This window comes from Branchiostoma lanceolatum, chromosome 5, assembly GCF_035083965.1.
Source record: "Branchiostoma lanceolatum isolate klBraLanc5 chromosome 5, klBraLanc5.hap2, whole genome shotgun sequence".
NCBI classification, from domain to species: domain Eukaryota; kingdom Metazoa; phylum Chordata; class Leptocardii; order Amphioxiformes; family Branchiostomatidae; genus Branchiostoma; species Branchiostoma lanceolatum.
In genome coordinates this window covers 23,708,221-23,734,537 of record NC_089726.1, presented here as the reverse complement: position 1 = coordinate 23,734,537, position 26,317 = coordinate 23,708,221, and the positions used below count along the sequence as shown (strand labels likewise).

The window sequence follows — 26,317 nt, the reverse complement described above, 5'->3', positions numbered from 1 at the left end:
CGCGCTCTGACTTAGAGATTTGGTCACTTTCAGAGTCTGGAAGTGGGAGAGAATTTTGCGCTGTATATGTGGGAGAGAAACTCTCTTGAATGTCGGATAGAAATCCTTTTAAAGATATATATGTAACAACAATAGTTGTAGTATAAAACTGGATAATGCTTAGTGTATTCAATTTGGTATATTCTGTAGGATCCATTAGATTTGTAAAATATCTCTCACATCACAAAAGTTCTCCCACTCACAAACAAAATTCGCTCTCCCACTTCTAGGACAATGCGCGCTCTGACTTAGAGATTTGGTCACTTTCAGAGTCTGGAAGTGGGAGAGAATTTTGCGCTGTATGTGTGGGAGAGAAATTCTCTTGAATGTCGGAGAGAAATTCTTTTAAAGATATTTATGTGACAACAATAGTTGTAGTATAAAATTGGATACTGCTTAGTGTATTGGTATATTTTGTAGGATCCATTAGATTCGTAAAATATCTTTCACATCACAGAAGTTCTCCCACTCTCAGACAAAATTTGCTCTCCCACTTTTAAGACAAAACGCGCTCTGACTTAGAGATTCGGTCACTTTCAGAGTCTGGAAGTGGGAGAGAATTTTGCGCTGTATATGTGGGAGAGAAATTCTCTTGAATGTCGGAGAGAAATCCTTTTAAAGATATATATGTGACAACAAAAGTTGTAGTATAAAACTGGATAATGCTTAGTGTATTCAATTTGGTATATTATGTAGGATCCATTAGATTCGTAAAATATCTCTCACATCACAAAAGTTCTCCCACTCTCAGACAAAATTCGCTCACCCACTTCTATGAGAAAACGCGCTCTGACTTAGAGATTCCGTCACTTTCAGAGTCTGGAAGTGGGAGAGAATTTTGCGCTGTATATGTGGGAGAGAATTTCTTGAATGTCGGAGAGAAATTCTTTTAAAGATATATATGTGACAACAATAGTTGTAGTATAAAACCGGATACTGCTTAGTGTATTGGTATATTTTGTAGGATCCATCAGATTTGTAAAATATCTTTCACATCACAGAAGTTCTCCCACTCTCAAACAAAATTCGCTCTCCCACTTCTAAGACAAAACGCGCTCTGACTTAGAGATTCGATCACTTTCAGGGTCTGGAAGTGGGAGAGAATTTTGCGCTGTATATGTCGGAGAGAAATTCTCTTGAATGTCGGAGAGAAATTCTTTTGAATGTCGGAGAGAAATTCTTTTAAAGATATATATGTGACAACAATAGTTGTAGTATAAAACCGGATACTGCTTAGTGTATTGGTATATTTTGTAGGATCCATTAGATTCGTAAAATATCTCTCACATCACAGAAGTTCTCCTACTCTCAGACAAAATTCGCTCTCCCACTTCTAAGACAAAACGCGCTCTGACTTAGAGATTCCGTCAGTTTCAGAGTCTGGAAGTGGGAGAGAATTTTGCGCTGTATATGTGGGAGAGAAACTCTCTTGAATGTCGGAGAGAAATCCTTTTAAAGATATATATGTGACAACAAAAGTTGTAGTATAAAACTGGATAATGCTTAGTGTATTCAATTTGGTATATTCTGTAGGATCCATTAGATTTGTAAAATATCTCTCACAAAACAAAAGTTCTCCCACTCTCAGACAAAATTCGCTCTCCCACTTCTAGGACAAAACGCGCTCTGACTTAGAGATTCCGTCACTTTCAGAGTCTGGAAGTGGGAGAGAATTTTGCGCTGTATATGTGGGAGAGAAAAATTCTCTTGAATGTCGGAGAGAAATTCTTTTAAAGATATATATGTGACAACAATAGTTGTAGTATAAAACCGGATACTGCTTAGTTTATTGGTATATTTTGTAGGATCCATTAGATTCGTTAAATATCTTTCACATCACAGAAGTTCTCCCAATTCTCGGACAAAACGCGCTCTGACTTAGAGATTCGGTCACTTTCAGAGTGTGGAAGTGGGAGAGAATTTTGCGCTGCATATGTGGGAGAGAAATTCTCTTCAATGGCTTGGAAGTGGGAGAGATTTTTTTGCGCTGTATATGTGGAAGAGATTTTTGAGTCTGGATGTGGGAGAGAATTTTGCCCTGTATATGTTGGAGAGAAATTCTCTCGAATGGCCTGGAAGTGGGAGAGATTTCTGCGCTGTATACGTGGAAGAGAACTTTTGCTGGTGCAGGCTGGATGTGGGAGAGAATTTTATGTTGTGTATGTGAAATATATGTTGGTGCTGTGTATGTGGAAGAGATATTTTGTTGCATGTCGGAGAAAAATCTGTATGTAATTGTCAACCATTTTTTTGTCTTTAAGTGAGATAGAAGTTGAGCATTTAGATATGGGCGATAAATCTCTGTGTGTGAGAGACCCCTTTTCAACACTTTTGTGGGAGAGAAAATGCTGTGTGCGTGTGAGACTTCATTTAACATTATTTTGGGTGAGAAAAACCTTTGTGCGTGTAAGACCCATTTTTAACACTTGTATGGGAGAGAAAATCCTCCCTGTGTGTGAGACCTTTTTTCAACATAAGTGTGAGAGAATAATTGTTCTTTATATATGTGTAATATTGCAACACTTGGCCCCCGATATAGGGACGTCCCTCGAATAGGACTTTAAATGGAGGTCCCGTGTTTGGGGAGAGCCACACCCCGCGCACGTAAAAGAACCCACCACACCTTTCGAAAAAGAGTAGGGGCATGCCCCGGTGTGCGATGGTCCAAACCTTACAGTCCGGTCTGGGTTAACATCTTGAAAAGGTGATAGTTCACCTGTTATGTCAATCCTTCCACAAATGTGGTAAATCTGAATAAATAAATGAATAAATAGTGACAGTATCATGAGACTACAAAATGTACATGAAATACATGTGTATGTAGGTTATTAAGTTAAAAATCAATAAAGCACATGCAGTGACTACCTTTGAAGATCATGTGGGTTAGAGATTGTTGCAGACAGAGCCAGGAAGGGGCAAGGCACCAGTAAGAGCAGGTGTTCCCAAACTTCTGCACCTATCTCTGACCCCATGCAGTGGACCTGGAGAAATGTAGATGATCCGGTTATGGCTCCTCCTCATTGAAATAAGCAACGGCTTGATATGAAGAAAATTAAAGGCAATATCAATGCTTTCCTCATTTTCCCGCAACACAAATAATCTAATAGAATATATACATGTTTTACAAAAGATGCACAAAAACATTTGGTATAATAATATTGGTTGATAACTTGGAAGAAGTTACAGCCACGGGTGGAATTACACCCACAAAAAAGCGACTGTCGCCTAATAACACTATCAAGAAGTATTCATATTGCATCCGAAAACGTAACAATTCAGTTCCCGGAATGATTGTTTGGTAGGTGTAGCCAGCTTTAGTCAGGTCCTCTGACAGATCAATCTCTTCACTGATCTAGAAGGCTGTGCAAGGTGGCTTATGCCTGTCGCCAAATTCAGTATTATTCAATTTGTTACCGTAACAATTGCGTTCTCGCCTGAGACTACCGTCTGGGAATATAGACTTAGTCATGGTTTAGCAGCCCTTAGGCTGCAGTGCAAATTAAAGTAGAACCAGTCAGTACTGCCCTGAGAAGGGTGACAGATGGTCAGGCAGGTGATCATATACAGGTTGTGTACAAAGAACAGTGTTCAGTTTACATAAAACACCAGTAGGAACTTACCTCATCAAATATGACATAGCGAAGTTTCTGTGCCCACTTCTGACGGTGAGGAGCGAGTAACAGGATCTCCAAACACTGAGGAACTGTCACCAGGATCTGAAGGGAAGAAGGTGACAGAATGATGATGAGAAATAAACTGTTCTCCAACTAAAAAAAAAATTCACTTATACCGGAACTTTCAACAGAATCACTCGGTCTTCATCAGCTATTTTACCCAAGTGCTGTGGACTCGTGATTACAAACGTGTGACATCAGCAGGTTAAAGGTTTTCAACCTGCACACTACGCCACATCCTTGTTGACCCCAAAGACAAAACCCCCGAGGGATTAGACAAGTGTGGGGTGATCTACCACATTAAGTGTCAAGGGACCAACATCAGAGGCCCTTGTACATGTAGGGAATCATAATTATATAGGTGAAACAGAGCGCTCTTTAAAAACCTGAGGTTCCAAGAACACAAACGACCCTGCTCTGTATCCTCTGAGGTTTTACAACACATACATATCGAGTCTCCGGGCCACATCGTCTCGCTGGAAGGGGTTAACATTTTGGATACTGAAACTGATTACTTTGTGAGAGGAGTAAATGTGGCCATCTACATCAGGGCACACTGACTTTCTCTCAACCGGGACAGGGGGCGATACCGACTTCCGCAAAACTTTGACCCAGTGCTGATGTCACGTGAGTAATCACGTGCGTAATCCATAAAATAGAATCAACATGGTCTATATATACTATATACCTGGCAGCTGAGGGCATTCTGCCTGTAGTCTCTGGTAAAGACACCGTACACAGACATCCCATCTGGCATTGTCTTGTTACTGAAGCGAGCATACACGGTGGCAGCTACTTGGTTCACCAGGGCCTGCATGGACAGAAAACCTAATATAGTAAATAAAGTACATGTGTCTTTATAATTTAACTGTAAAAATACCATCACCCTTTTGATATCAATTTGGGCAATTGTCATCACAACATGAACATATTTTGTCACTTAGTTTCTCATGTCTGGTACTTTCATGATGCTATATTAAACAGGCAGCACTATGAATCAGGACTGACAGTCTAATGCCAGAAAACTTTAATTTTTTCTACGTTTACTCAGATAAAATTCTGGAGCCTCATGATCAGAGAAAATGCTGGGAACCTCAGAATTTGAACATTCACGTTGACTAAAGTCATGATGGAGATGATCATGGTGTATATAACATTTACTTATCGGTATTCTGCATCATGATGTCACATTGTCAGTATCAGATAATGGTATTTTCTTAGCCAATATCTAAGAATTAAGGTTTTCTGGAAATAGACTGTCACCATTTCGGAATTAAAGTTTTTACAAATTTGTGGCTACAGACAGCCACTAACAATTAGAGAGCACTGCATTTGACAGGCATGCTGTTGAGGCATGAAACGAAGAAGACAAAAAGGGGAATTGATGTGTCGGCTTTGGCTGGCAGTGGGTAAATGAAATAGCAAACAATAAAATTAATGATAATAATGAATGAAATAAATTATAACAATTTTATTCCATTAGCCCCACAGCATCCTTACCTTTGTTGGGGAGACGTAGACTACAACACCATCATCGCCATCCCTCAGAACCTTCTCCATACAGTAGTAGGAGGCGTAGGTCTTCCCTGAAGAGGTGGGCGCTACAATCAGGGCGGACTCATTGTTGTCCACTGCATCCAGCAGCTCTCTCTGGCAATTTGCAAGAAGATTGTCACAGAATGAAACAGATCCACTCAGACAGTTACAATCATCAAGAACAGTTCTTTTGATAAGTATTCTCTTTGAAGATTTGCCCCATCCCCCCTGGGACCAATGATGATGATGAAGATTTGGTATCAGAGAGTTGAACAATAGTGTTAAGAAATTGTGTGCCACTACCATGCCAGTCCAAACTGACCAAACACGCATAAGGAACTAAGACCCAAAGCCAAAGGAAAAAATGTTGTTTTTCTGGTTATCCAACAAACCCTAATAAGTAAGCAGAATCCTGCCACCCCTAGCCTTCTTTGGGGCTCCACTTCTGGCAAGGGACATAAGATTTTCTATCTTACATTAGTGATGAAAATGTTGTAGAATCTTTTTCCAACATGTTTTCCTTATTTCTGTTACTGTACCTGTCCAGTAACAGTAGAAAAAGTGATATAAACAGACCCACCAAAGCTTAATGTCCCTTTATATTGTCACCCTACAAAATTGTAACTAGTACTTGACATTGTCTTTTGTTGAATTCCTTCACCCTAAATCAAGGAGAAGAAGAAAGCGAATCCCTACCTATCGACCCTGATTTTTTCCTGACACGTAACATTGATCTTTTCGAGTCCTAATCGCAATGAGACGATGAACTACTCTCACCTGCCAGGTGTCTGGGATGAACTGTTGCACCCTGGGATCAGCGTCCTGTCGCCCCTCCCTCTTCAGCAGGTGTCCCATGTGCTGCAGCTGGAACCTGTTACTGCTCATCTGTACTGAGTACTTCCTCATGTCTTCATCCTTCCTAGTCTTAGTCTGATAAAAACACATCAAAAACCTTTTCCTATTTTGCTGACTGTGACACTGTCCAAATTTGAAGTTAATGCAAAGTAGCTGCATATTAGCAAAGAATAGTCTTATCAAGTTCAACAAGTGCCCAGACATAAAAGTGTGATGGAGTCTCCAAGTTCATTTTGGGCATGCAAGTTGGCAGGCACTTTGGAAGTCAATATCAAACATAGAATTTCAGACTATCAGTGGCAACATTTTGGGTGGTTGGGCCAACTACTCTATAATTCAGGGCTGACACAATTTTAGGCGCTGTGTTGGCATAACGGTTAGGGCGTTTGGCCATAAACCCAGAGGTCCTGGGTTTGAATCCTCTAACATGCCACCGATATTGTGCCCCTGGGAAAAGCTTTACATTGAGCTTTCTCACTCTGACCCAGGTGCAAAAATTGGTACCTGACTTAGGTTGGGGACGTAAAGGGCAGTGGAAGGAGAGGGATGGGCTCCATCTTCCAATACCGTGCCCTAGACACAGTGGATAACAGTTAATATCTTTAGCCTTTTTTAAAGTTTGTTAACTAATTCTCATAAGTATAAATTCTAACAAACTTGTTTAAGTTACATACACACTGTACCTTTGACCCCTCAGCCAACATGCTCTGTTCTCCTCCTTCAGATAACATGTCCGCATCCATGTACCCTACCATGTCAGACAGTCCCAGCAGCCCGAGTGCACCTGCCAGATCCTGCTTCTGCTTGGGTTTCAGGTGCTGTCCATATTCATCAACAATGTTGGACACTGTTTGAACAATGTCTACAGCTGTCTTCAGGTTAGGATGACCACTGTCACCTGTCAACAGAAGGAAGATACATGATGTACATTGCTTATCATCATCTAGATATGTTAAAAGTGTGTAACACCCTGTTGGTACTTTGTAGCCAGTGTGTTTGTTTTGTATTGCATATCTGGTAAACCTGCATACCCGGTAAACCTGTCTGGATATGCGGTACAAGCCACATTGAGTGAGGTCATTGAGTAAGCAGAAGACAATATTACTATCTATTGCCAAGAGGTGTGTCTACTTTTTCATTAATTTTTCTCATTTATTGATTCATTGATTCATTCATTGATTGATTGATTGATTGATTGATTCATTCATTCATTCATTCATTCATTCATTCATTCATTCATTCATTCATTCATTCATTCATTCTTCTTCTTCTTTATTCCTCCCATAGGAGAGTATAGCACATTTAAAATATAACAGTATTGATACATATTTAGAAGACAAAAACAATGATTTACAAATCTCGGGGTATATGCCATCCGTCACATCTATATGTCTAAGCCTGTGGCACTCGTTGTTCTACTGTAGTGTTCGATTTCACTTAAGTCTCTACTCCCCTCCATGGGACTAATTTTTCGACGGCTTATAACTATAAGTTGTCATCACAAATAATCACATGGTCATCAGCCTTATCCGCATCTGTCACATCGATATGTCAAAACTTGTGTTACTTGTTGTTCTTCTGTAGTGCTCGATTCACTTCTGTCTCTCCTCCCCTTATCGGGTATAATTTTTCAATGGCTTTTAAGTTGTCATCACACATAACTACATGGTCATCCGCCCTATTTCCTTTCACAGTTTCCACATTGTGACCCTTACATACATTCTCTAATGCCCTTTCCTGACTCTAATTTCCAGGTATAGGTAAAGTCTTGGTTCGTCTCATTTCCTGAGTTCTACTACATCAATGTCTGTAAGTTCTTTGTTCTTTGCACGTGTGTTGCAGGCTGTTGTTATCATTTCCATCTCGTGTGCTTCAGTGCCATTATTGCTAACGGTTTGACGGTTTGGGCTGCTGTTGTCATAAACTCTTCCCACTGTTCTTCTGACACCTCTTCCTTTACTCTAGCCCCCAGCAACACCTCAACGAGCCTCTCATCCTGCTGTTGGTATATATTTGCAGCCACGTTTGTTCCCAGATAGTCTGTGATGTTGTCCATAAGTGCATCTCTTGTAGAATTGAAGGTTGGACACTGTGTGATGAGGTGTCCTACTACATCCTGTGTTGTCATTCCGCATGTGGGGCACGGTCTGGGTGCCTGCTTTGTTGGAGCTGTACTCATGTGTATGACCCTTTGCAGGTTCTCTCTATGTGTGGGCTTCTTCTTTGCAAGGTGCCATAGTTTGTGGGGTCTCCTGTTTGTCTCATGTGTCTTGTAGAATCTGGGGCATGTTGTGTGGTCGTTTACCCTCTCTCTCCATCTCTCTTCTTCTGTTTCTACTATCGCTGTCTTTACTATGGTCTTCCACTGGTCTTTGCCTGGGAATTCCATTGTGACCCAGTACTGTTCTAGGTAGACTTGGAGCCCATATTGCTCAGCAATTCTGAAGCGGTCTACCACAAATCCTTCTGTCTTCCATTTGCTTGAGTTTATCACATGTGAGTACAGCCTGTATAGGAAGATCTTCTTTGCCAAGCACGTGGGGTGAAGTGTTGTCAGTCTCCCAAACAGCAGTAGCTTGTGTTTGTCCAGTGTTGCTCTGAGCGGCATCATTCCAAGGGCTGCAAGGCTCGCATTTGTCTCGGTCTGGAAGTTCATTCCCTGCATACGCTTTGCACTGGCCCTGTGCACCCTCTCTAGCTTCTGCATTTCTGTGGAAGTTGGGAACCATAGCTCACATCCATGCAGCATGCTGGGTAATACGAGCGTGTGGTAGAGCTTTTTGGTGGTGACAGGGTTCAGCCTCCTACCTTCCAAACCAGTGGCTAATATTGCACTAATGTCTTCCCCTTTCCCTTCTGACAAGCTTTTTCTGTTGCACTGGCTGATCGCAGGCCGGCTTCATGTATCACCCCTACATGACTTTGTGTTACTTGGGAAACTTCTGGGATAGTGCTTGCTCCCATTCTCCATCCCACGTTTGGCTCTATTGAGGGGTTTTTCTTCTTTCTCTCCCCAAAAACTACACATTTGCTCTTTTCCGGCGCAAACTGGAAACGCCATCTCCTTCCATAGTTCTCCATCTTGTTGATCATGGTTTGCAGGCCGTTTCTTGAGCTGGCTAGGAGGCAGACGTCATCGGCCAGGGCTGGTGTGCTGCAGTTGATCCCTCCCACTGAGACTCCACACTTCAGTTTCTTTAGCTCTTCATGCACGTCGTTTGTAGCTAGTAGGTAGCACATCAAGGACAGGACGCCTCCTTGATTCACGCCCCTTATGGTCTTGAATTCTCTTGAGAACCCTCCATTCAACAGTACTCTGTATTAATAATAATCTGTTTCCAGTGTGCATTTCCCTGAGCAGCCTCCACATTTTCCCATTTGTTCCTTCTTTGTCAATTTTGTACAGCATCCCTTCAATCCACACTGTATCATACGCTTTTCTCGTGTCGAGAAAGCACCCATAGACCTCGCTGCCTCTCTCTATGTCACTAAGTGCTTTAAGGTTTCCTGGACAGTTAAGGCTACAGTTATGTTACTGCAACCCTTTTGACCGCCACTCTGTAACTCATGTGGTACACCTCTTGCTTTTAACCAAGGCCTCCACCTCTCATACAGGACTTTTTCCCACACCTTAGATATGCAGGGCAGCAGGGTAACCCCTCTGTGGGCATCAAAGTCTGTCTTGTCTGTTTTTCCCTGTTTTAAGACTATATAAGAGGGGGATTTTCACACTCACACTCCTCATCCTTCACACTGTGGAAAAGGTTTGTCAGCTTCATCCACATACTTTATATGTTCATATGTTAGTCCGTCTGGGGGGTGTCCCTGTGGTGTAGTGGTCTGCGCCTTTGCTACTCTGCCACATCTGGTTCAAATCACTTGGACCAGAAGGACTGGGGTTCAAGCCCCACGTAGGGCACCTCTGGACAAGAGGCGCATTGAGTCATACCAAAGACTTTATAAAAATGGTACATACTTATGAAACAGTATGGAAGTTAAACACACTCCACTGCCAGTGGACTAGCCCCCTGCTGCAGTGATTGCACCACAGTGTGGCCCCAGGGCTATGAAACGGAGATGGGCACCGCCCTATACATCAATTATGGTGTGGGAGGATTTTAACTTTTTTAACTAATGTTAGTCCGTCTAAGCCACCACTCTTGCCATTCTTCAGCTTCTTACACACTGCTGCTACCTCTGCCATAGTGAAGGGTTCTTCAAGTAAGCCCTCAGTGTTCTTGTGACTCTCTCTCACCATTCTTCTCACTTCTGCTTCTGTAGCTGTTTTGTTCTCCTCTTCAAAGAGTTCGCATTCCTCTTCCTGCTCGTTACCGAGCTCTTCGAAGTGCTTAGCCCATGCTTCTCTTACTTCCTGTGCATCTGTGATAAGTTGGTCACCCTTTCTCACCGCCTGAGGTCTGTCCCTCTTGCCTTTCCTCAGCCTTATTTTTCTCAGCCTTATTTTCCTCAGCCTTATTTCATTCATTCATTCATTCATTCATTCATTCATCCATCCATCCATCCATCCATCCATCCATCCATTCATTCATTCATTCATTCATTCATTCATTCATTTACATGTACCCCTGTGCCACATAGAGCAGCAAATTTCTTTCCTGTTTCAGTTGCCTACATTTTTACAAGGAGGGGTTGCTATATATACCCTTCCCCTGGCCTTTAACATGGACACCTCCTTGCACACAGGACCCTATTTTATGTTCCTTTCGAAAGACAGGTGCAACCCCAACCGAGATGTCCTTCCCAGGATTTGAACCTGGTCTCCCAGTTACTAACCGATTGGAACCAGGAGCTCAACTGTGAGGCTTCTACCAGTTGAGCTACAGGGACATCCCTCGGTGTCGTCTGTTAGACTGTGATTAAAATGGATGAATTGGCAACATTAGGTTGGTCAATACTAAATAACAACTGACCTGAATCTCCTCCTCCTTTTGAACACTGGTCCTTCCACATGTCCAGCTTGTGCTGGAGGATGTTGATCTGCACCTCTGTTCCCACCAGCGGTACCTGCTCACGGCCACACCTCTCCAGAAACCTCTCCAGCTCCTGGATGGACTTAACAGCTTTGCTGGACTTCAGGGACGCCTTCAGAGTTTGCCACTGCTGAAGCATCTGTGATGTCTTTGCCTCTGATAATATTAAAGAAGGATCAAAATTGGGGGTAACATATGTGCTACATGGACATGAATAGAGTATATGAAAAAAAAAGGATAATAATAATAGAAAATTTATTTGTAAGTTCATGCCCGAAGATTAATTGCAAATAGAAAAATAAAGAGAGAGATCTACATATTAATTATATGACAATGGACAATGATTGACGAGCTCTTTTTGTAACAAGAGGCATTTAATTCATTATTATATACTGTATTGTTGACTTTACCTAGACAAGCTGGCTTTGACTTCTTTTTTGGAAGCAAAGGAAGAAGAAAGCCCCACTTTTTGCGATGTAAAGAGGAATTTTAAATTATTTCAAAGGCATCCAGAGCATTTTATGAGGCTTGAAACTTGAATAAGAAACTCCAAATTTCTAGTCACTCCTACACATAGTAAATTTCAATAACACTATACAAATACATGTCAACATTAAAGGAGCAAAGATACGATGTTGTTGTGTTGTGAGAACTGATAAAAATCCAAGCCCTAATAGACTGATCCTGACTGTCCATCACAATTAGTTGTTCGACCAATGAGAGAGTGACTGCATGTCCGTCAAATATTTGCATTTTTATGTTTTAATATTGCATTTCTACGTTTTGACGGAGGTGGGCGGGGTTATGGTATCTATCTACACTAGGCGCGTGAAACTAAAAGATCACCATGTAGCTTATTTTTTGTGCTGCTTTTGAGCACTTTTGGTAAGAAATCCGCACGCAAATGTGGTAAATGATGGCATTAAATGTCAATTTCATAAAGATTACAGCAACTAGAATATTTCCAGTTTTCAAGCCTCATAAAATGCTCGGCGTGCCTTTTTAAGTATCGTTCTGTTCATCTGTGGAAATGAGAAACTTGGTGAGGGTCATGATCAGTTCTTATCAAACAATGCAGTTCTTTTATCAAGGGCTGCTTTTGCTTCCGAAGTGCTGCTTCATGCAATTTGGCACTTATTTTCTTTAATGCCATTTTGTTATGATTTTACTTTGCTTGGACTAGTTTATATCTTGAACACTCTCTTCTAGCCAGGGAAGGAACAACAGCTCATGTATAAAAGGTAGTTAGTGGCACGATAATCATGACACATTTTTTTCCCCCGAAAAATGTTACCCGGTCGAGAGCAAGGGACCGGAGAGAAATCCTTTATGATCTGTTTTGTGTCAATATCATAGATTATCCTTCTCACTTGTGCTATACATAATTATTATGTATAGCACAAGTGAGAAGGATTATCTATGATATTGACACAAAACAGAAAAAAAGGATCATAGGATGCTTTTTTGTTCTGTCAGATTGGTTTCAATTAACTATTATCAGAAAAATCCCGGTTTTGAATGAACTAACATTACCTTCTTCTTTTTTCTTGTGTGCTTCTTTGATCAGATCTTTGTTTGATTTCTGTAAAAAAAAAGTTTCATGCATTGTGAAATCTATTTAGTTACTGCTGATATTGTATCACATAAATTCAAATGAAAAAGGTATCTATTCAATGCAAATAAAAAATATATATATTTTTGTTCATATTTCAACTATGTATCATTGTCATAGCAAAATACAATGTTGTTAGCTACAAGCTACACAGTCAGATACCTTAACTGTCTTCTGCTTAGCGGTCTTTGCCTTTTCTTGACGCTCTTTTTTCTTCCTCTCTTTCTCTTCCTGCTTTTGGTTAGACTTCTGACGAACGACAATGGGGACCTTTTGAAAACCTGGGCCCTCTAGTGATTCTCCGTAGGACTGCATGTGTCTGTAATCAAGGCAGAGATGAGGAATGTTAAAGTTCAGTTAAAGTATCCCAGACGCCAGACCTCTATATGGTTTCAACATAAATCTTCCTACGAAAATTTTTGCAGTAAATTGAATGTCATACCTGCTATATTTTTGTTTGTCTTTCAGGACCTTCTTCCTCTCCAATTTGTCTGTTGGCAATTGTTCTGCAAAGCATATGTAACTGTTTTAAAAATGACATCCAAAACTATTGATAGAGCTAAATTCAAAGATTGGATACTTGTTGTTTGTTAAATATGACAAACTTTACATTGCTATGATAGCAATTAAGTAATTATAATGAATGTCATATCTATCTTTAATTTGTGCAGAGTTTGCCATACCATGATTATCCTTGGTGTTATCATAATCATCAGCTAGGGGCTTCCCAGAATGCCAATGGTAGGTCTCATCAAAGTCTTGATTCTCGGTAATGGCAGCAGTCACCTCTCTGTCTGTCCTGGATTGTGGACAACAGTTTTATAGAACAAACTCATTTGAGAAAGAAACGCATTTATATGGTTCATGAACCCCTAACTCTCTGTGTTACAACCGGTAGACGATGTGAAACGTTTTCGTGAGCAACAATGACTATTAGGCAATGGAGTTTTCAAATGTAGGCAATAAGCAGTAATTATTGTCTTGGTCTATCGTGGAACTAACTCTGGTGTAGATGAGAGCTTTGAAGCTCTGGAAATTTACTATTGGCTGTGAAGATACATGACTTTTGTACTTGTATCATTATAATTAATAATATAATAAACACTACCAAATGAAGCATACTCGAACCAAAGCTTGGGTCGACAATAGGTCTAAAATTATTCAGTGCCAAAACTGGATCAAAACTGAACACTTTATTACACATTACAGCAAATTGAAGAGTTAAGGAGCACCCCGATCAGTCACATCTGCAATAGCAGCCATGCAAAGGAGATCTCTCAAGTATCGGTACCCCCTGAGCTTGTGTATGTGTGGGTATGGGTCCATCCCAACCAACTCCCACCATAAGACTTGAAGTACTGTACAATTGTACCATCTATAGCAGTATGCGCTGCTTATATAATTTACATCCTATCCAACTTTGAAAACCAACAGCTGAGACGATCTTGTCAACACAGATCATAGACAACCGGTTGAAAACAATCCGACCAGGTTTCATATTTGCCAGAAAAGTCAGTCTAGCCCAAACTTATAGATGTTGTGCCCTTGGGAATTCACAAGATTTTTCTCACACCGCCCATGTGTAAAAATGGGCACCTGACTTTGGTTGGGGAGGTAAAAGGCAGTGGAAGGAGAGGGATGGGCTCCACCTTCCAATACCGTGCTCTTAAGGCACAGTGGACAGCAACCCACTGCCCTTACAGCCTCAAAAGGCTATGGCACTAGCTTTACCTTTTCTATGCACATCAGGATAATTCAGACAGACATTTTACAGAAAGGTTGGTAGAATCTATAGTACCTGTCAAGATGTGGAAGACAGTTGTTCACACTTCCAGCAAACGCATCTACCAGCTGATTGGACACTGGGAAAAATGCAGCTCTTCTGTTGATGCCCGAAGCTTTCAACTGATCTGACACTGAAAATTCAACAGTAACAAGGGTTTGAAGATCTCATAACGTTACATCCGTGAAGTGTTTAGAGTTGCTATTTATGTCTTGTTTGATTCTTCTCATTCATCAGCAGGATATATTGAGGTCTCCTCTGCTCAAATCAGGCCTACGAAAAAAAATGTTGTGTTTTTGGGAATGGTCCTGAAAAAATTAGGGTCAGTCTAAGGTTGGGATTCTGTTCTTTTTTCTCTAGAATTCGGCCAAAGTGATCCAACAAATATATCTTAGCCTTCAAGACTACAATGCATCAGGCACTGGTAGTTCTAACATCATCTTGTAATTATGAATATATATAGATATAGATTATACATTGCATATAATAAACTGAACAAGGAATTATGATCTCCACTACACATTCTTACATCAACTGTTCACATCACCCATTAACAGAGTGTGAAATATACATGTTTTGAATTTCACCACTCAGATCTCCCAAATAACAGCGGCCGCAGCAACAAGAAACTAGGGTCAGCAGGTTTTTGCTACGGTCTGTGTGCTAACCGGAAACGCAACGGTTTTCTCTTTCCTCAGACCTAACACATTGTAAGTTGTTACACTAAGTGTGAAAGTCCCATAGGGTCAGTCAGGTAAACAGAAACACAACTTTTTTCCCCTAGTCTTAATGTTTTTGAAATCTACTCACCTGAATGAGCATTTTGTTCTTGTTGATCTGTAGGATGGTTCTTTCCCTCTGTCCTGTCAACTGGTGAAACTATCACAGGGATGGCAGGGCCCAGGTCAGACTGGCTAATGTCTGTCACTATGGACCACAGGTCTTCCAGCTCACAACAAAGGTCCTCTGAGAGCAGAGAGGCTGGAAAACATAACATGTTTGTTCATTCGTTCAGCCCCTTGTAGTGCCTATTGGCACATAGGGCAGCAAGTTTTCTTTCAAGTATGGCTGACCATTAAACTTTACATGACCACCAAATAACAGAAATTGGGACTTACCCAGATTTTCTAAATGTCACTTACCAACACAGATGAACTTTCATGGTAAGTTTTCATTGCTGTTTCAGTAGCAGGATATATGTTACAGGGAGGATTTGCTAGCCCGTCCCCTTTAACGTGACCTCCTCGAGCACGGGATCCCCATTTTAGCTTGGGGACCATCGAAAGATGATACAGTCCCAACATAGATCTCCTGACCCCGGTACCTTACCAACTAATTGGAAACAGGAGCTCAACTGCTACCAGTTGAGCCACAGGGACATTCTTTTGATAAAAGTCAGCAAGGCAGCACCACCAGCAGTACTGTCAGCACCAAGGACATTCCAAATCTCAGATAAAAGAATGGAGTTCACATTGTAGCATAAATGTGACCCAGCAAGACAAATTCTGCACACTTTAGGTTTTTCTTGTATAAATCAAATCAATTATAATTAAAGCAAATAGGACTTTTCAAGCCAAAAATATGTGTGTATGACCACAGCTGTTCCCACCCTGCTGTCCTCTGCTGTGTGCCTCCAGGATGAGGTAGGACAGCTGCAAGAACAGCCGTCCATCCATGATGTCACACAGGAACTTTGTCTCCATCTCACCAACAAGATTTCTGCACTCTTGTAGTATATCCACCATGTGGACTTGGACCTGAGAAGGATTTATTTCATCATAGACATATGGCAGACAGGAGAGATACAAAATGTAAAGCAGACCAAAACAAAGTTCAACTTGGTACATGTAATTGTTGTTGCTGATATTAGGCCATGTTGATTAGATTAATGATATATGGATGATATCCTCTGTTAACCCCAAAACTGATGCGAGCATTAAAAAAGAAAAGAAAATTGTTGAAACAAAGTTGCCTTCATCATGAAATCTGTGTGGTATACCAAACAATTATAGATTCTTCATTTTCTTCTTTGACTTTGGAATTGACTTTGGCATTCTATAGGACATTAAAATTTGCGATATTTTTCTACATGTAATTCACAGAATATAGTTGGCTCATTTTACAGATATACATCGTGCTATTTATAATATTGTCGAAAACTTCTTTTTCGGGGTGGAGCGGACAGAACTTGATGGGCGCACAAATGTCATCCAAATAAATCATAACCTGACATTCAATACTTAGACTTAGACTTTTTCTTGAAAAAAATGTTGTCTTGAATCTCGCTCACCTGATCCATGACATGTGATAGTAGCTCATCAGGGAATGAGAAAGGAGCCTTGTTGAAGTCCCTCAGCTGCTGAGCTCTCTGTTTGAGTGACAGGTGTCGCAGCAGCACGACATGCAACAGGAACAACCGTACAATGTCCTCTGTGATCTGTATTTAGGGGGAAAAAATCAGAATTAATACCACTGTGACAGCAGTCCTGCATCTGTGGACCTTGTATCTGATGCTTATTATATATCATTATACCATTGGCCTAAGTATAATATTCAGCATCAACTGCCATCAAAATCTCAGTGTGAGCATTCTTATCAGGGTTGTCTCCAGATTCAATTTTTTTCCGCCTCACCCATTGTTTGGGAGCCTATATGTTTTGAATTTTTGTTGTTGAATTCGTCATTTCAAGCTTACGGAGACACATATTCATCAATCTCAGGTCATAGCGTTAAGATGTTGAGATGGACGGGGTGACATTTTTATCCATCCCCACAAGTAAATTTCCATCAAGGAACAAAGGGACGGGTCCTAGCCTGGAGACAGCCTTGATTAACCACAGATCCTGTGCACAGTGGCCAGTACCACTGTGACAGAAGGTTAAAGGTTCAAAGCTTACTTGTGCATCAGCTGTTGTTAGTCCCTGGTCCAACACCTGAGCACAGGCCAGTACTGTCACAACATCTCTCAAACCACCAGGAAGAGATGGACCGAGTTGCTTCACTGCCATCACTTTGCCTCTTAACTAAACAAAATAGTTAAGTACAAAAAGCATCAGATGCACTTAATTCATCAGAGATTAAGTGATAAAACATACCAAAAACAATTATAAAAAACCAACAACCCCTGCTTCAGTAATTCTCCTCCAAAATTTCCAGCAAAAAGGCCCACTGCACTTCCAAACAAGCAAGCAGCTAGGGGGCAAAAACTTACACCTCTTCCTCCTTGTCCCTACAGCTATCCACCACAAAATCACAACCATGCACTGTAGCACTTCCATAAAACTACACCTCAAAGTTCTGCTGCAGTACTGCAGGTAGCCAATAGGAGGCCCAGTATCAGACTTGACCTTTCTTTTCCAAACCCCTATTGACCAGTTCGAAGTATCATGAAGATCCATCCACAGCTTCTAACACACACACATACATACAATGTATACAAGTTCCACTGCAGTACTGTAGGAAGCTGCAAGGAGACCCATTCTCTCATATACACAACCACTCCTCCATAGCAAAACCAAAAATATAACCGTCTGGCAAGGCTAAAAATCCAGGTAACACCACCTCTTGTATTTTCTGCAATACAGCAAGTTATTCCAGTCTGAGATAAGAATGTTCTTGAAAATTGAATTGTCCTATCTACATTCAATCGTATAGTATGGTTCACATTCAAGCCTTGTTGCAAATGGCTTAAGCAAGATAAAATATGGAAAAAATCAATCTACAACAACTATCAATTACCAACAGGAATTCTAAATATCATTAGATTTGATGCAAATATTCAATAAGTCCATCAGATACCTGTTCCTTATTTTTGCAGTCTTCTGTCTTATTCTGTTGCAGAACGCTCAACATTGAAGGGTGTTGTCCTTCCTTCCTGTACCTCGAGAAGTAGGCCTGAAAAATATGAAAATCAGTTTTCATTTTGTTGTTGCAGTAGTTATTCATAATGATTGTTCCTGCATGTAGTGATGAAAAAATGTTGACTTGTACTAACTTATTATCAATAAGTGAAATTTCAGAACAGCATTCTAGAAACTGTACCTCAAACCACAATCGCATCTTGTGAGGACGACACTCCAGGTAAAAACCAAATGCTTTGGTAGCCGTGTGTTCTATTTCTGACATGAACACACAGTTTACTCCACCACTCAAGACATGCAGCAGCAATGTCTTAAATACTGAGACGACAGCTTTCTTGGGTAAACCAAGAGGAAGATTTTGGTTGCCATCAGAGATGGCCACAAAGGCTGGCCTGTTCTTCTGTAGATACTCCCTCCAGTCTGGAGAATCAGCTGATGAGATGTCAGTTGTGACGGTGTAGGGTGTGTTCTGCTGAAGATGAAGGATCATCACTTCTCGAGCGAGCATCATGGATGGACAGCCGGTCCACAGGACGTGCATGTCTCTGAGGAAGACGATGTGGAATATTCCGCCCAGCTGATGGAAGGTGTGCAGGAACCTCTCCAGCAGGAAGATGAAGTGCAGGTACTGTCCTCCACTGCTCCAGTCCAGATTCACCTGGGAACAGATGTACAGGACTTTAAGGACATACTTCATGACAAAGACTGGAGCTGATGGGTCCAATATTTGTGTTTGCAACTTACAGTTCAACTTTGATTCAGAATATGACTTCTACTAGCAGAGATGAACATTCAAGTGAGGACACTAAGGTCATGATGCGATGTTTACTCAAACTAATATAGTTAACTAAGTTTCCTCAGTAGTTAACAAGGTCAGTCACCAGGTGGTCTATAATCAACCTTGACCGTTGTCTTCCCAAGACTTACGAAATATCATCACAATCCATCCAGAGGTTCCTAAGCTAAGTTGACCACAAATACCGCACAAACATACATGCAGACACACACTCAGACAGACACACCCAAAACAATATTTTTTTCAAGAAGGTAACAAGGCAATCAGATATGCAAATGTAGCAGACGTCAACGCCTTAGTTCAAGCAACACTAAATTGTGCATATGGGAAATTTTAGGCAAATCAGTCCAAAATCCAAATGAATTTTGCATACTAATTAAAAGAGATCTGTACCATTGTTTTTTTATGACTACTATAACGCAATGAATGAAAAAATACACAATCACATATACACACAAACACACACACACACACAAATGCACACCAACACACACACACACATACGCACAAAACACATACACAAGACCACCCACCCACATGCACGCATACATGTGCACGGGCACACAAACACACACACACACATGTGAACACACACACACACACATGTAAAAACAAATGTATGCAGCTGGAGAAGCAAAGAACAATACTTCACTCCCTTCATTTGGGGTGAAGTCACAAAAACCATGCAGGTACTACATGTATTATATAACACTATATAGATCTGCTTGTACAGCAGGGTACGTTCATTGGTGTCCACGTCTCACCTCTGAAAGTAACTCCAGCAGCAGAGAATCACCGTCTATGATGAACAGCTCAGAGTCCACGAAGTCATGCAACAGACTGACCCATCTGGACAGAGTTCAGTTAGGTTAAATTTCATACAAGTCTTGAATATAAAGGTGTTACTTAATGAATTAGTATAATGCTTTATAAGAATCATGTACGAGCTGCTGTTTTGTCAAATTGCTTCAAATTGATATTAACTCGTGCATTTTGCAATAATTGAAGATTATTTAAAAAGGCACCCATGATTTCATACAAAAGTATTGAACAGAAAACTGTATTGTTCAATAAAGAATGCCCAATTCTTTTGGAATGGTAAAGCCAATTTTACAATGGTGTTGTACACAACATGCATGGTCACACACATTGTGATAATGCAACAATACTGTAAATGCTGAAATGTTCGCGGTGTTTTATGTTCAAGGTTTTCGCGGTAATTAAGCTCTTCACCGCAAACTTTAAACCACCACAAAATTTTTTGCCCTCCTACCCCCTTGTCTATTACTATTGTTTCAAACATGAACTTAAAACCACCGCAAACATTCCATTTTCTCCCTGCCATAATATTAAAACCTATTTTGCGAACTTATTGAACATATTTTTTACAGTATGGCTCATGATTCAAGTGCAAGAAAAGTGACAGGTCTGATCAAATCATATATCAATACTGTATATCTAATATGAAAGCTGTCCATAATTACTCTGGCTTGATGTGGTTATCAGCTGGGAGATGTTTCAGGCATAACTTGGCAGCAGAACTGATTTCTCCGTCGTCTTCATCTTCTGTCTCGCAGTCTGACTCCCCTGACTCACTGTCTGCAGTATCTTTGATTTAGAAGAAAATCATACAAGTATACAATACAATTACACCGGGAAAAGAGAAGAAACACCATAAATTTAAATGTTTTTTGTTCAAGATCTGTTCAAGATTTGTGGAGAAGGGGTGCATACTTTATTTGAGTTTTTCATTTTACGTTGAAACACATCATCGATTTGTCTTCTACTTGCCCAGAATCATGATCAGGGCTGCATACTTTTAACTTAAATCGAAAAAATGTGCTAAAGATTTCAATGAAATCACACTTCTTCTCAGGTCTAGCCTCTACCAGGCTCCGCCGGATGGCTGGAAAAATAGTAGAAATTGGCCGTATAGAGTGAATAGTGTGCCAAGGGAGTTAGCTACGGAGGGAGGACATTCTGCCATCGACGGAGCCTGTCGGGACACGGCATCTATAAAGGGTATCAAATTAATCCCCCGATTATCTGTACAAAGGAACTAACTCAGCGCAGAAGATCATTTAGGTCGTAAATCGCTCAGCGCCCAGTGGGACGCGGCCGGGCGTGTGGAGGCTGTGTCTGGGACAAAGGTCAAACGGGGGTGACAGCCAAACGCACCAAAAATGATGTTCTTTATTAAAACGCTTGCATTGTCTATATTATCTTGTTAGAACATAACAGAAAACGTTTTTCGTTATTAGAAAAATTATTTAGAGTTGTTTTTTTGTACTGAATTGTAAGATGATTATTGATTTAATATCTTCCATCTACTCGAAATTAATGGGGAGGGCGTTACTAGTAGTAGTAGGGGGTTACCTCTCGTGAAAGAAACGAGTTTTGCTAACGACTCTTGGAAATAAAAGAGGCATTTACCTGATCATCGATCAACGCCGAAAGGGGACTTATGACGACCACGAAAGGTTCGGGTGAGTTGAGACAGGACGGTATGGCCTGAAAACAAAATGTTTTACCGGCCCCCGTCGGAAGTCCGATGAACACATCGTGCCCGCTCAATATCCCCACCACGGCATCCTCCTGGCCCTGCCGCAAACTGTCATAGCCAAAAACATCCTTACCCACGCGGCGCACACGATCGACTACCATCGCAGTACAAAAACGGTCACGAACAACTTCAACAGAGGACAAAAAATGTCACAGAAACTACGATATAGGGCACTGGACTAGACCGTTATGTTTTGAAACTTCCGTGACCTCTGACACTTCCTGTCACATGTTCGATGACCGGCCTCCGCTGTCAGGCCCGTCACGGGCGAGTCGGAAAGCAATAAAAGGATTATTTAGCTACTTCGCACCTATTAGATAGCGATTAGTGGACATCAAACGAGATGCCGTGTCCCGACAGGCTCCGTCGATGGCAGAATGTCCTCCCTCCGTAGCTAACTCCCTTGGCACACTATTCACTCTATTACGGCCAATTTCTACTATTTTTCCAGCCATCCGGCGGAGCCTGGTAGAGGCTACTCAGGTCTACGTCAGGTAAGTAGAACTTAATGTAAATTTAGGTAGCGAGCAGGAGAGATTGATTTTTCTCTTAGTGTGCTGCTCATATGCTTTGTTGCATGATTATCATATAATGTACATGTACTTTCTGTACTGTTATGATTAGGAAGTGAACACAATGTACATCTCTTTACAACATAACTCAGTATCTGCCAGTGTTCTCGCCAGCGCCCGTCCTCCCGTCATTTGACGGGTTTTTGTCGCTCACGACGGACAAAATTTTTGCCCAACCCGTCATTTTTAATGGACAAAAATCGGTGTGTAAAGATATTTAGACAGAGCTGAATTTTGCAAAAACTCCAGTGGATCAGCGGAAGTTTACGAAGAGGGCGATCTAGATCATTTCTAATGCCCGCCGGCGACAACCCCAGCAACACACAGAGAGCGCCGTGGTGGTTGCTAGTAATATTTGGTGGCCGCCGAAAACTCGGCGTCATGCGCCGCCCTCCCCACTACAGTTTTGGCCGGTCGCATCGGACTGACGTTTATTTCTGTTTTGTCCCTCTCGGTTCACCGTCAGTTATTGTCATCATCAAAGAAGCCTTAAAATTTAGAAATATTCCTATAGCTATCAGGCTTTCTGTAATCTCTGTGTAAACATTATTAAAGTTTCAGGCCGCGGCGGCTGAGTTACATGCGCTTTCTTCCCTCAAAAAATGGTAAACAGGCGTCAGACATTCTATTCCACCAATCACACCAGTCTCCGTCGCGTCATGAAAAACTGACCAACGACATGCGAGTCTCGCTACTCGCGAGATTTCAGCTAAGCGTGAATTTGCGAGATGTTAGGGAAATGGCGGGGATCGCAAGGATTGCACGACGAAGCGGCTGTTGGAAGGCTTGAATCGACAACTTTTGAACACATTCAGTGCAGTTACCGGAGAAATTAACCGTGGAAAACATGGGAGAAAACAAATGGACGTCTTTATGCCGAAATTATGGCGTTCTTTCTCAAAGTAGGGTGTCAAATTCCTCATTATGTTCAATAATTACAGGGAGCATACGGGACAAGTGTTGAAAAATTGTGTTTTATTTTTGCCGACTTATTCTGTGTGTATTTTTTGTAGGACGTAGATATGTAATAAAGTTTTGTTTGGCTAAATTTTATTTTCTTTGCCGATTGTATACAACATAGAAGTGTACCTTGTGTGTGAACATTCGATCTTACCGCGATGACGGCACGCCTCCCCCCAAAATTAAGCCTGAAACCCTTGTGTAATTTTTCACCAAAAGAGATGTCATTAAACTAAGCTTATTCTACCAAGAAATTTGCCCCTCAAAATGCAGGAAATAGCGTTTCAGAGGGTCTAGATTTGAAAATTTTCCGGTGGGGAGAATACCCCCGGACCCCCCTAGAATGGTCGCGCCTCCGGCGCGACGCCTCGCGCCTTCGGCGCTCGATGTGTCCTTCCCTCGAACAAAATTGCAATGACGGGTACAAATTTCAGGCTGGCGAGAACACTGGTATCTGCTCTAGTGAACTGAATTAAGAAGAGCAAGCCCTCTGAGAAAATAAATGCTCAAAATGATGCAATGATAAACAGCAAATTATAACTTATTATATTCAATGGAGCACGTGTCACGGTCATCGGGGCTCAAAGCCAAAACTATCATGTATTAAGGAACCATCAAGAGAAGAAGATTTCAAAGAGTGGTTAAGGCAACGGAAAAAATGGGAGGATGTTATTAGAGTGGACAGGCATGGCATTATTAGTAAGTGAAACATTACACACAAAAAACAGAAAATCACAAAAGGTGGAGAAAACTGGTTTCCAGATATTTGGTGGTGCCTCAACGGTTAAATAATTAGACTAATTAAAAATTAAAAAAATTAAAGATAAGGGAGACAGAGACAGGGACAGAAAGCAAGCGACTTGGTCGGACAAGAAGGGCAATGTTACAGAATAAAATTATAATCACATTAATTTGAACAGTCACTTTACCTGAATCGTCTTCATCAGAAGACAACCTCCTTGGGGAATTGAATACAGCAGAGTTTGGCCTTAAGCTTGCTTCCTCCTCTGGGTCCTCATAACTATCATCGGAGCTGTCAGCTGTGTCAGGTGTCTCTCCATCTGGTACTTCTGCAGCTGAATCTTCATCCAGGTCTTTTGTGATGTCAGGCTCTCCATCCAGCTGCTCCCAGCTGTCAGGTATCTCTTCTCTTCCTGCCATCTCTTCAACACTTTTCTGTTGAAAATTTTGTGCACAGTGTGACAATGAAAGGTGGCCTGTCGTTATTAAAATTTTTTACACCATTCTTCCTGGAGTCTGCCTACATTGAATACAATAAAATCAAAAAAGAACAAAACTTAAACAATGGTTAGACAATAAGTATAATACAATGCTTTAATAAAAAAGTATGTTTTATTGTTTTATTGCCGCTATTAACCCTTATCACAGACAAAACTGTAGATGAGTGCAATATTTCTTGAGAGTACACATTGTTAGCTTGCCAATGATATATACCTTTATGGGGTTATTGTAAAGCAAAGTAACTAAAAATAAGCAGTATCAAACTAGTACCCCTTGTTTGGAAGGTGTCTGGGAACCCCAGCAGTGGGGGCGTGTTTTGGTATAGACCTCCAGCAGGACAAGGGTTAAGTGATGATTGACAAAATAACATACTAATTATGCAAATCAGGACCTAATTCGCTTAATCAATGAGGATAGTTTATGAATCTGCTGCCTACCATTAAAGGCACCCAGAGCATTTTATTAGACTTGGAAAACTGGAAATATTCTAGTTGCTGTAATCTTTATGAAATTGACCCTTAATGCCACTGTTTACCACATTTGCGGTCGGGTTTCTTATTAAAAGTGCGCAAAAACGGCACAAAAATAATCTACATGGTGATCTTTTAGTTTCACGCGCCTACGGTAAATACTGTAACGGAGGGTGCTGCAACTTCGGCATACCCCCAACTTCGGTATAGTTTTTAATTGCTTCGTTATGCAGAAGTGAGTCATATTTGTATTCATCAATGGTGCTGAATAAAATCACGAAGCACGTGAGACTGTGCATAGAGGTGTTTCATTATTGCAACGTTGATTCTAGCAAAGTTAACGATCATTTCGTCTCTGAGTTGGAATCTGGGCGCTATCATGGCCACGCTATACGAAAGGTCACGGCTAACGGCGGCTCTCAAACAAAAACTACAACGCCATTCACCAAACACACAACACACATTTATACACAAGAATTAAAGCTGTACAAAACACAAAACAATTGAGTCTCTGTGAGTTTATTTGTCAAAGAAACTGACCTGTAAACACAACTACTCCGCGGAACCGAACGCCCTCCCAGCCATTACGTCATGATCATTCCCATAGTCCTGTTCGAAATCGATCGTCGACATTTGATATGGCAGCGAGGATCACGTATGATGAACCTGAGCTTTGAGTGAAGATCGCTAGGTGGTGTGAGGGTAAGTGACGCTTGCTTAAAATATGTTGGAGATAGTTTGGTGTCTGGGTAAGGATTCTTTGAGGTGGAACGGGCAAAAATAAGCGCAAACACGCTAGTAGATTTAGGCAAGAAAAATCGAACGTAATCAAGGTCAATAAGGGCATTGATGTAATGGGTACTAGTATACTTAAACGACACATATATCTTGCGTATAATTGATTGATACCTTCCCTAGAACCTTCACCACAACTTGTAGATGTCAGGAGACGCAATAAATCGTTTATTCATGGTCAGCTGATGACATGAAACTGTTGTCAAACATCATGACATGATGAGTGGACAAATCATGATGAGTTTAGGGTCAAGTCTATTGAAATCGGTCCTTGGCCTTGTACTGGTCGAAGTATGATAAAGATATAATTATGGTCTGACGACCAAAAACCGTGAAAACCACTTGTCAATCAGTAATTTGTCCCAAGTATATCGCAACACTTTTCAGATAACCGACAATGATGCAATACGATGTCGAACTCGTAAATTTACGTCCGAAGTTGCAGCACCCTCCGTTAGATACCATAGCCCCACCCACCTCCGTCAAATCATAGAAATGCAAAAATTAAAACATAAAAATGCAAATATTTGACAGACATGCAGTCACTCTCTCATTGGTTGAACCGCTAA

The 26,317-nt window shown here is 41.1% G+C and overlaps 1 protein-coding gene across 4 annotated transcripts in view; it reads right to left on the bottom strand.

Annotated features, from left to right (window-relative positions):
• Positions 1-26,317, bottom strand: part of LOC136435780 (probable ATP-dependent RNA helicase DDX60) — a 49,801-nt gene that overhangs the window by 21,294 nt on the left and 2,190 nt on the right. For 3 of the 4 annotated variants that reach the window (XM_066429505.1, XM_066429507.1, XM_066429504.1), the window contains 21 exons: positions 24,171-24,417; positions 20,631-20,754; positions 19,911-19,995; positions 18,532-19,008; positions 18,289-18,384; positions 17,388-17,513; positions 16,781-16,927; positions 16,100-16,247; positions 15,301-15,471; positions 14,506-14,623; positions 13,391-13,506; positions 13,150-13,213; positions 12,870-13,026; positions 12,629-12,677; positions 11,036-11,251; positions 6,788-7,002; positions 6,027-6,179; positions 5,214-5,363; positions 4,402-4,524; positions 3,660-3,755; positions 2,905-3,020 (listed from right to left, as the gene is read on the bottom strand). In XM_066429505.1, coding sequence (XP_066285602.1) covers positions 2,905-3,020; positions 3,660-3,755; positions 4,402-4,524; positions 5,214-5,363; positions 6,027-6,179; positions 6,788-7,002; positions 11,036-11,251; positions 12,629-12,677; positions 12,870-13,026; positions 13,150-13,213; positions 13,391-13,506; positions 14,506-14,623; positions 15,301-15,471; positions 16,100-16,247; positions 16,781-16,927; positions 17,388-17,513; positions 18,289-18,384; positions 18,532-19,008; positions 19,911-19,995; positions 20,631-20,754; positions 24,171-24,402 — 3,179 coding nt within the window. In that variant the 5' untranslated portion in view covers positions 24,403-24,417. Of the gene's footprint in view, positions 1-2,904; positions 3,021-3,659; positions 3,756-4,401; positions 4,525-5,213; positions 5,364-6,026; positions 6,180-6,787; positions 7,003-11,035; positions 11,252-12,628; positions 12,678-12,869; positions 13,027-13,149; positions 13,214-13,390; positions 13,507-14,505; positions 14,624-15,300; positions 15,472-16,099; positions 16,248-16,780; positions 16,928-17,387; positions 17,514-18,288; positions 18,385-18,531; positions 19,009-19,910; positions 19,996-20,630; positions 20,755-24,170; positions 24,503-26,317 lie in introns of all 4 variants that reach the window. The other variant, XM_066429506.1, reaches the window with a different exon arrangement.